We start from the raw sequence: 9,893 nt of genomic DNA on the forward strand, positions 1-9,893 counted from the left end.
ATTTGCAGCAGAATACATGAGTTTGTGTCCAGAAACAAAATATTAACATAGGTGACATCTAGTCTAGATCTATAAATATTCTTAATTTCAGCTGCACTTTCAACAGCATGAGGAAACCATTAACTTCACCCCTAATTGAAATGAGAGAATCCTCATGGCAAACCATTGGTTGTGCACTTATTATTCAGATACGCAATTATTAGTTAGGCTACATAAACTGGAAACCAATGGACAGACCATATTTAGCAGTACACCGACCTTGGTACAACAAACAACTGACAACCACCCAAAGAGTGTGTGCAAGAAACATATTTTTGGTTTTATCCACAATGTCCTATTTGACCACAATTTGTTCAGTTTTAAGCAGGAAATGTTACAGTATCATTGCGCATCATATACTTTACATGTCTCAAACATCAACACACACACACACATACACACACACAACATACTTCATCTGAAATCCATCCTCCACACATTGGGGATTTGTGATATCAACAACACCGACTCACAGTCATACCATTGGCTGCAAATCTCTACTTCCTCTGACCAAACACTTGTCCAAAACCAGCAGCCAACGTCATTACACAAAGATCCATCCTTCTCCTTCACACACACACACACACACACACACAAACGCGCGCGCGCACACACACACACACAAGTCTACAGTCTACTCTCATTCCCATGTGAGGAATTGTTTCGATAAAGTGGGAAAGTGTACATACAATTACTTTAAATTACTCTTGCAAGGGAAGCTCAGAAATATAAAATCACAAATGTAATCACTCACATTTCTACAAAAGACAGATCCAATCCCATTTGGAGCAGCAATGCATTTCCACTTGAATTATTTTTCATACTATTGTAACTATTTTATGTAGGCTACTTTATATATTAGCCATGTAGTTGTCAATCTGAAGATTAGAAACCACATTCATATTTGTAAACATGCCAGATTTGATTTGTGAAAAGGATAGACAAACAAAAATATATAGGCCATTCATTTTATTTTCGAAAATATGGCAAGGAAAGGGAGTTGTTCGAAAGCAATCTCCATAACCCACCTCCGGAGCCCAAGTCAATTGTTAAGAAAGGCAACGTCAGGATGGGTGTGAAGGCTACTCTTTCCCATCTCTGTCCCCGCCTCAATGTGACAGCTTGCAGCCGCGATAGGACCCCATGGGAGCGGGGAGCGGATTCACTAACCTGCCGGTGTCTGAGACCGACGCGCGCCTCCAATCTGGTGGTCACATGGGGGGTTCGATTATTAGGGCCTGTCGGGGAGTCATGTGGGGCTAACTGTTTTGGAAATAGAAGCGAAAATGAAGACAATGGTATTTCATGCACGTTAAAGTTTGCTCACGCCATCCTTTCAGCGCATGCTGTTCGGACTATTATCCCTCATTAGCATTGTATTACTATTAGATACGTAGTATGAGCTAAACGTTGACTATTCGATGCTGGTGCTTTGTACACTCCCAGAAAAGTGTGTGGAGTAGGATTTTGAGGCCGAATTATGCATGTATGAAATGCACTTGCTCTCGATGCATAGAGCAAAAACAACACATTTTTCCGAGAAAATACAAATGTAATTTGTGTTAGAATGATTTTTGAAACGTTGAGTTTACAGGTTGAAATTCAAGAAAATATCACTGGATGGGTCCTCAATTCATTAGAAATGAATGTAGAGTACATTAAGTTTGTGGGGGAAAAAATACATTATATGCATTCCTCATAACAGTAACACAATAACAACATTTATAATAATAATAATATATAATTCCTTTAGGTATATATTTTGAACCAGAAAAATATACCCAATGCAACAGCATATAACATCAGATCTGTGCCAACTAACGTCAATAAAAGCTTTATAATATTTATTTAACAACGTGAACATAAATGGAAAGACAATTCAACTAAATTCTGAAACTTGCCAAGAAATGCAAAATGTGGGAAAATGCCGATAATGTAAAAAAAGCCTGTACAGTTTTGACTGAACACGCGCGTAAAGAGACGAGAGAAAAGACCGACCAGCTCCACATAATAACCCCATTATAAGCCTCATCAATGATGTAATGAAAGCAAACAGTGTGAAAATTGCCTGTAAACAGTTGGATCTGAGTCTCCTGATGAATTCAGTGTCTCTTTTAATCAAAGAGATGGGGCGAGGAGGAGGGGGTGAGTGAGTGTGTGTGGGGGGGTCTACCTTCCTCTCCGCAAACCCGTCAACACCCAAAAAGCCCCCTCAACCAATGAAGACTTGTCACTAGGGACTCACGTGGACGGGGCGTCCTTAAAAACCTAGCTCCTGAGTTTTCCTCAAGTTCCATTTTTTGAGATTTCCTTCACATTATCCCAGTTGTGTCTATTTAACCCGCGTTACCACTGTTTTACCGTGCGTATCTTCTCGACTGCCACAGCCCACCCGTTTCGAGTCTCTTGTTGCATCTTTCTGTTGGTGTAGAATATCTCTACCTTCCTCTACAATCGAGCACCACACGGGTCACACCAGCGAACTACTTTTTAAGTGATGACAATTTCAGCAATTGTGTCCTCGCTCTGCGTCATTTGCAGGTCTTGAATTCCACTTGCAATACTCGCTGCTGTCTCTGTCCGTGGTGCTGAAAGGTGGTGCTGAATCGCTTGCCTATTTAACTTGCACTAACTAACGCTGCTTCACTGCCTCGAATCATTGCAGTTTTTTGTCAATATTTGAAATAAGTTGATCAATAATTTAGAAGTCGTATCGGCGAGTTTTCATTTTCTAAAAAAGAAAACATATGGACAAACTCGCCAACAGAGCCTAGCTGCATCGATTTCACGAATAGTGTTGTATTTAGGACACAATAGTTGGATGCAGAGTCGATTGTGTAGCCTACTCTTATATAACTCCGAGAACCCGGAGATGTTGCTATTTTGACAAGTATAATAATAAATTAAGAAGAGAAGAAAACATCTTGGTTGAATATATGTGATTTCCGAATCATTTTTGGATTTTCCTGCTGGATAAATTCAGGCAAAGTCTCATCTCAGCAATCATCTGAACTTGCTTGCCTCGAATACAAATGATAGTTTGAGTTGAGGCCTCGAAGAACTTAAGCTGTGCTGGTAAACAATGGAGGCATCCACCAACGGGTCCAGCTTTGGGATCGACTCTTTACTTTCCCACAGACCTGGAAGTCCGGTCATGTCGAAAGGGGACAGTTTGGTGGGAGAGTGCCGGTCACCGCTGGAGTTCAGCCCGAGGTCTGACCTAGAGAGCGGCTGCTCGTCTCCCCCGTCGCCGAGGAGGGAGTGTGTGGATGAGGCATTGCAGAGGCAAGGTCATGCTATCGGGTTGCCGCCCCATCTCCAACACGGACAGATCTCCGCCGGGTCACAGCCGCGGACCGTCACCTCATCCTTTCTGATCAGAGATATTCTAGCTGACTGCAAACCGCTAGCCGCCTGCGCCCCATACTCCAGTAATGGCCAGCCAACTCAAGAAACGGGGCGACTTGCCTCCAAGCTCGCAGATGACTTCATGGACAAAATCCATAGCAACTCATCGTCAGACAGCGAATACAAAGGTAAAATAGTGATGCAAACAACCTTAATGTTTAGAAATCAATTACACTTTGTCACATTATTTCTAATGGAATTGTTGCAGTCCTACTGTTTTATATCCGTTGTATTTGTGTGAGCTTTATGCAGTTGATTTTCTATATAATTCATTCAAACTCAATGTTTTCTTATCATAATTGAACGTGTTACAACACCTGTCCATGTTTCAAAGTGTTTCTGAAGATGTAGTGCTCGGTTAATTAGGCTATGGTTGTAAATTGTGATTAGCCTCGGAAGGCAAATAGGCTACTGGAAGTAGGATACAGCCTAGGCTAGAATCTTTGTTCAAAAGGAATCCCCCTATAAAATGTATCTAATCTAATATCAAATTATACACTTTTACATTATCCCAGTAAACTCAGTAAGAGATTAATTAACCCCCCAACCCCCCTCAAATAAAATGTATATATATATATATATATATATATAAGAAATGCTAGCATATGGTGAAAGTTGATCAACCATATTATTTTGAATTCTAAAGCTCTTTTAAAAAGTGTCTATAGTTACACTAGGCCTATAACGGATTATTGAAAAGGAGGACACGAGTCTATTCTTTTCTTAAATTATGGAATCCACACTGTTGATATTCTCCAATGATTTGGGGGATAAACATTAGGTGTCAAACCGTTTTTCCTTTCAGACGCACTTGCTTGCATTAGCAGACGTCTTGAAAGCATCTGTTGATGTCAGGGAGGCAAGAGAAGAGCTGCATGGGAAAAGATGACGGGGTTGCCTCCAGATAAATGCCATCAAGGGTCTGTCTGTTTCCAATCATGTCAGCCATAACAGACATGTCATCTCCATTGACAGTTTAATGAAGCAGCGCCTGGATACAAATGAGTCAACCGTTGGTTATAGGCGAGGACAATTCCTGCTGGCAGGATATAGTCAATAGAAATCTGCGTAGAAAAATAAAATAACAATATAATAGGCCTAATATTGACTTGATTAACTTATATAACAAAAACACTAAATATATCTACCCCCTTTTATTGATAAAAAGAAAATGCCATCTTACAGTAACACAAAACTGTGTAATGAGGATAGGCCTAATTATTCGGTATGTATTGTAATATTAATATTAATATTCATTCGAGTTTTTATTCATGTAAATCATGTCATTGACATGTTATTTATAGCCTACTAGTGAACATTGTTATTTCATCAATCCATTATAGCAAGGGTTTTACAAAAGTCCTGACTTCAGTTCAGATTTTAAAAAGGAAAATGAACATGAACGACATCAATATACTTTGGATACTGTGTGTGTGCGTGTGCGCGTGTGCGTGCGCGTGTGCGTGTGCGTGTGCGTGTGTGTGTGCGCGTGCGCGTGTGCGTGTGTGTGTGTGTGTGTGTGTGTGTGTGTGTGTGTGTGTGTGTGTGTGTGTGTGTGTGTGTGTGTGTGTGTGTGTGTGTGTGTGTGTGTGTGTGTGTGTGTGTGTGTAACACATCTTCATATCAACGCAGTCAATTCAGCTCCAAAGCCCTTGTAGGGACTAGTACACTGCTTTGATTTCAGCGAATCCGCCTTCTAATATTTCGGGGATTTGATGTAATTTGTCCCAGTGCTAATCAGATTTGTAACGCGCAAGGCCGGCCGGCTCTTTATTTCGCTCTCATCCGCGGCCCTGTGAAGTTTCTCCGGTCGCGGTTGAAAGGCGCCCTTCCCTTGTGGCTCAATTAGCCGGATTATTGTGCTTCTTGAGAGACGACTCAACTATTCAACTAGCAAGAGCGCTCACGTCGCGTCTCCTCTTTTTGGAGGGAACGGGGGAGAATAAACAGAGAAATGTATACTACAGTTCTAACCCCAACACGACAGCAATAGAACAAAGGGGAATGTTACACACATCCAATTGCAAAAACAATGTGCTAATATACAAAACATATTAATTTGTAAATAGGTCTAGGCTACATCTTCATAAAAACTAGGCACAATCTTAATCAAATGGAGAGTGGCCTAAAGTCCTCCAACACAACACCCAAACAAGGATATGAAGTTGTATGAAAAACTGAAACTTTGAAATAGGCTTAAATCCGTTTGTAAATGTAACATTTAAACGAAATCCAAATCCCTTTCATAAATGGGCATATAGTCTACAACCGAGGACTATATTCCTTTTAGATTAGGCTCTGCCCGTCACTTTATAGGCTTTATGAACATTTGAGATATTGTTGTAAATTTGAGTTTTACATATTTATCCTATTCTTGTGTTTGCAGTGAAAGAGGAAGGAGACCGAGAGATCTCGAGCAGTAGGGACAGTCCGCATCATGTTCGGATGAAGAAACCCAGGAAGGCGCGAACAGCCTTCACTGACCACCAGCTGGCCCAGCTCGAACGCAGCTTCGAACGGCAGAAGTACCTGAGCGTGCAAGACCGGATGGAACTGGCCGCTTCCCTCAACCTCACAGACACACAAGTCAAAACCTGGTACCAGAACAGGAGGTAAGGACTGCGACGCTTGGTTGCCTTTAGTGTAATTACACAAATTATAACCATTTAAAATGACGAGAAGTATTTTGATAGTGCCTAATGGTAGAATGCAGTGAGCCTAGTAAGACCAACAATGGTAGTGTGCGCGCGCCTGTATCATTAGGATATTAGGGTTAAACGCTCTTCACCTCCAGACAAAATGGTTTTCTCATGTCAGTCAGACAAACTCATTGGTCACATATGAGCTCCAATGTCTTTCTCAAAACGTGCACACCCTGCATCAATTACTTAAGAATTAAGGAGAAAATAGAACAGAAATACAAAAATAAAAACATCATAAAATATTGGCAATTTGGCACTGCGTGAAACCTTTGAACAATGTGATTCAAATACTGACAAATAGCCTTCTACTAGATTAGAGACTAGATTGTTTTAAGCAATTTTTGAGAGAAAAAAAATCAAATGGTTTTCAAATGAATCTATGATGACATTCAGACAGCAAAACGATATTAATAAATAGGTATAAAAACAACACTTTGGTGCATGAATAATATATCGTTGCATGTAGGCCTATGCCATATCAATAATTCAGCCACACTACTATATTTACTCAATTATTATAATTATGAATAATTTACCTGATTGAGGAGTGCTTTCAATTGACAATCTGACATATTAACCCTCGCTTGAATACAAGTGGAGAGGACTGATTTATCAGAATAACGGAAGTGCGTAACTGAGTACAACTAGATCTTTCTTGGAAACATAGAAGAATTAGACTCATTTCAGACCACACGATGAAACCAATACGATCCCAACCGAAAGTGAATGTATGCTATAATATTGCGTAGGCTACAGATGTTTCCAACTGACTCTGAACTGACCCTCAACTTTGCACTTAAAACACCACGTGTTGGTAAGGCTTGTTATTACAAAGCAGGCCTAAATCCATTAAGAAAAAACTAATTTCCTTTAAATTGAACCATGCAGCCTATGTTATTTGTCCATGCATTTTGACGTTTTTTTTTCCAAACTGCATTTTTTACTCAGTTCAAATATGATTGAATTCTAAACTTCAGAGTCATATGATTAAAAAAATTCCGACTGCACTTTTCAAACTTGTTTATATTTTTATGATCAAAGTTTCAATTACTAATATCCACTATTTCTTGTCCGAATAGAACAAAGTGGAAGAGGCAGACGGCAGTTGGACTGGAACTGTTAGCGGAGGCTGGAAATTACTCAGCCCTTCAGAGAATGTTTCCCTCGCCCTATTTCTACCCTCAAAGCCTGATGTCCAACCTGGACCCGGGGGCGGCGCTCTACCTGTACAGAGGCCCCTCAGCGCCCCCTCCGGCTCTGCAACGACCTCTCGTTCCGCGGATTCTTCTGCATGGTCTGCAGGGGGGTAGTGAACCACCCCCTCTCCCCCCTCTCTCCGGTGTGCTTCCCCGGCCAACACAGCAGCGGTGAGCCGGTCGCTCCGGATACATGCCCTACCTGGCAGACTAGGACTCTATGTGAGAGAGAGAGAAAAATAACTATTTAAAACGGTGACAAAAGACGTCATGGTATTAAACAATGAACTTCATGACTGAATCTCGAACTATCTAAAGTGGACAGGTTTTTACCATGCTGAAGTTCTTTAATAATTTATTTATTTATTTTTCTCTATGCATTTAACTTATATATTTATATTTTTGTTTACCATACCTTCAGTGTGGGCTACATCAGAAAGGGCACGATAGTTTGACTGATATAATCGTTGCTGGCACCAAGGCTTATGACAATGGCACTTTTACTCAGAATCATAAAGATATTATTATTAACATCATTATTATTATTATGCTAAGTTGTCAGGATACAATTATTTAAAAAAAAAACACGCATAACAAACCAATGCATTGGTCTGGAAACTGAAATAGCATTCCAAGTTATGTTGAATAGCTAATTGGATGATCCAAAGGCATTTCATAACGACTATAATTTCGTTCTATTTCTCTTTACAAAGACGAGTTGCGTTTCATTCACTTTTTTTCAAACGATGAAAATAATAATCACCAGACATAGGCTATAGACATGTAAATACGAATACTTCTTGATTTGAAAATATTTTTTATTCATCCATTTTTATTTCCTTCAGATGACAGTGATCCAGTAGAAAAAAAACTATAGATTAGCCAGAGCTAAAGGCTTATTTTCTATAATTTCAGTGATAATCTGAATGGGAATAATGAAGGTCCATGAGAGAAACAACATACAATGCCAAATTGTAACGAAATGTATTTTAAAATCTCTAATGATAATGTTTTTAGGTTTTTACTTTAAATTTTGCCCAATTGTATTCAATTTGGAGTCAGAGTAAGAGTAAATCAATTTATCAAGTAGCAATGTACCTTTGCAAACCCTTCACTTTTGCTAAACAGATAACGACTGAAGACTGAGTCGGTTGCCAATTTGGGTCTTTCGCCTGTTGATTTGCTAGGTGTATTTAAGCAGACGTTGTGGATGACTTATGTTATTTCGTATCAAACCGTGGAAACCTTGTTACTCTCTTTGGTGAAAATGTATATTGCAGATATTAATTTGTGGAGTGGTTCTCGTATTTCTGGATCGTTTTTCGTTCCTCGCCCCCATTAGCTGAAATAACTTTTTGTCAAACTGTTCAAACAGCTTAAGTCGGAGCTATAGAGGGGGATTTGAAGTAAAAAATAATTACTTTTATATATGTGCAAATAAAGGTATTTCATGTAATAACGTGACTCAGCCATATCTTTCCAAATCCATGTTAGACAAATACAGGGCCACTATTTATTTTTGCAAATGGAATACAAGTAGGCTGTTCATCATCATCATCATCATCATCAACAACAACCTGTGGGTGTATTCAATACTGCCTAATCTGTTGCAAACGTTTCCTCTGTTGCAAAAAAACAACACGTTGACTCCAAACTGAAATTGTTTTTCAATGAAAAGGAGAGTTTCTATTGGACACATGAAGGTATAGGTCCGTCCACGTTTCGTTCCGTTTGCTTCCGTTTGTTTCTTAAACGGTAAACGGTTTCCGTTGCAAGATGCAATGAATAGGCCTACATCCGAGGAAAGTTGGGTTATTCAAGGTTTGTTAATGGGCGTCCTATTCTCTAAAGAAGAAATTACAAAATGGTACTGCATGCAATCATTGCTCGTGTCAAATGCTCACTTTTCAACTTATCAATTAATGAATGAATGACATTGATCATTAGTCACACATAGAGTAGCATTTCTGATGTATAGTTTAATGCCATACAAAATCATTACAAACAAAAATAATGATTTGGCATATTTGATAATTAAACAACAAAACATGTTATGTTGCGACAAAGGAGAGCCAATGTGTAAACCTGTGATAAATCAGGCAAGTATGCCTGATAACATCTAATTAAGGTTTGTAGAATTCTATTAGAAGCACCATGTTTGAATCATTTTGAACATGTCTGTCAAACACTTCCCTCAAACCCCCTCATTATTTGGTTAGTATCGTGAATTTAATTTGTCAAACCTGAAAAAGTTCATAAGAATGTCACCGTCAGAGCATGGAACATTCACCGCCTTAACCTTTAAAAAATGCCTAGATATTTATCCAAAGATTTGGAGTGGTGAGAGTTCAATTTGGGAAATGTAGGCTGGCTGGTAAATTCTGCCTTGATATCTAAAACTTTGGCCCATCTAATAAGTTATGACTAGAAATGTGTTTTGGTATATATGTGTTATAAATAAATAGGATAGGCTAATTGTTCTGTCAAAAATATACATTGATGGGAGTGTGTATATAATAAAATACACAACACAGACAATTAAATATAT

General features: G+C 39.1%; 1 protein-coding gene across 1 annotated transcript; it reads left to right on the top strand.

Moving 5' to 3' along the window:
- The first annotated feature begins 2,293 nt into the window (after nucleotides 1–2,293).
- On the top strand, nucleotides 2,294–8,801 carry LOC124047868 (barH-like 1 homeobox protein). The gene is made up of 3 exons (XM_046368193.1): nucleotides 2,294–3,575; nucleotides 5,834–6,059; nucleotides 7,229–8,801. The coding sequence occupies exons 1-3, from the start codon at nucleotides 3,122–3,124 to the stop codon at nucleotides 7,518–7,520; spliced, it is 972 nt and encodes a 323-aa protein (XP_046224149.1). The 5' UTR covers nucleotides 2,294–3,121; the 3' UTR covers nucleotides 7,521–8,801.
- Nucleotides 8,802–9,893: the final 1,092 nt, after the last annotated feature.

The sequence above is a fragment of the Oncorhynchus gorbuscha genome, linkage group LG11 (genome assembly GCF_021184085.1).
Source record: "Oncorhynchus gorbuscha isolate QuinsamMale2020 ecotype Even-year linkage group LG11, OgorEven_v1.0, whole genome shotgun sequence".
NCBI classification, from domain to species: Eukaryota; Metazoa; Chordata; class Actinopteri; order Salmoniformes; family Salmonidae; genus Oncorhynchus; species Oncorhynchus gorbuscha.

Excerpts from the sequence above, each read along its gene's own strand:
- LOC124047868 (XM_046368193.1), top strand. The coding sequence starts at position 3,122 with ATGGAGGCATCCACCAACGGGTCCAGCTTTGGGATCGACTCTTTACTT. Across the intron at positions 3,576-5,833 it reads GTCAGACAGCGAATACAAAG|TGAAAGAGGAAGGAGACCGA; the intron begins GTAAAATAGTGA and ends TTGTGTTTGCAG. Across the intron at positions 6,060-7,228 it reads ACCTGGTACCAGAACAGGAG|AACAAAGTGGAAGAGGCAGA; the intron begins GTAAGGACTGCG and ends TTGTCCGAATAG.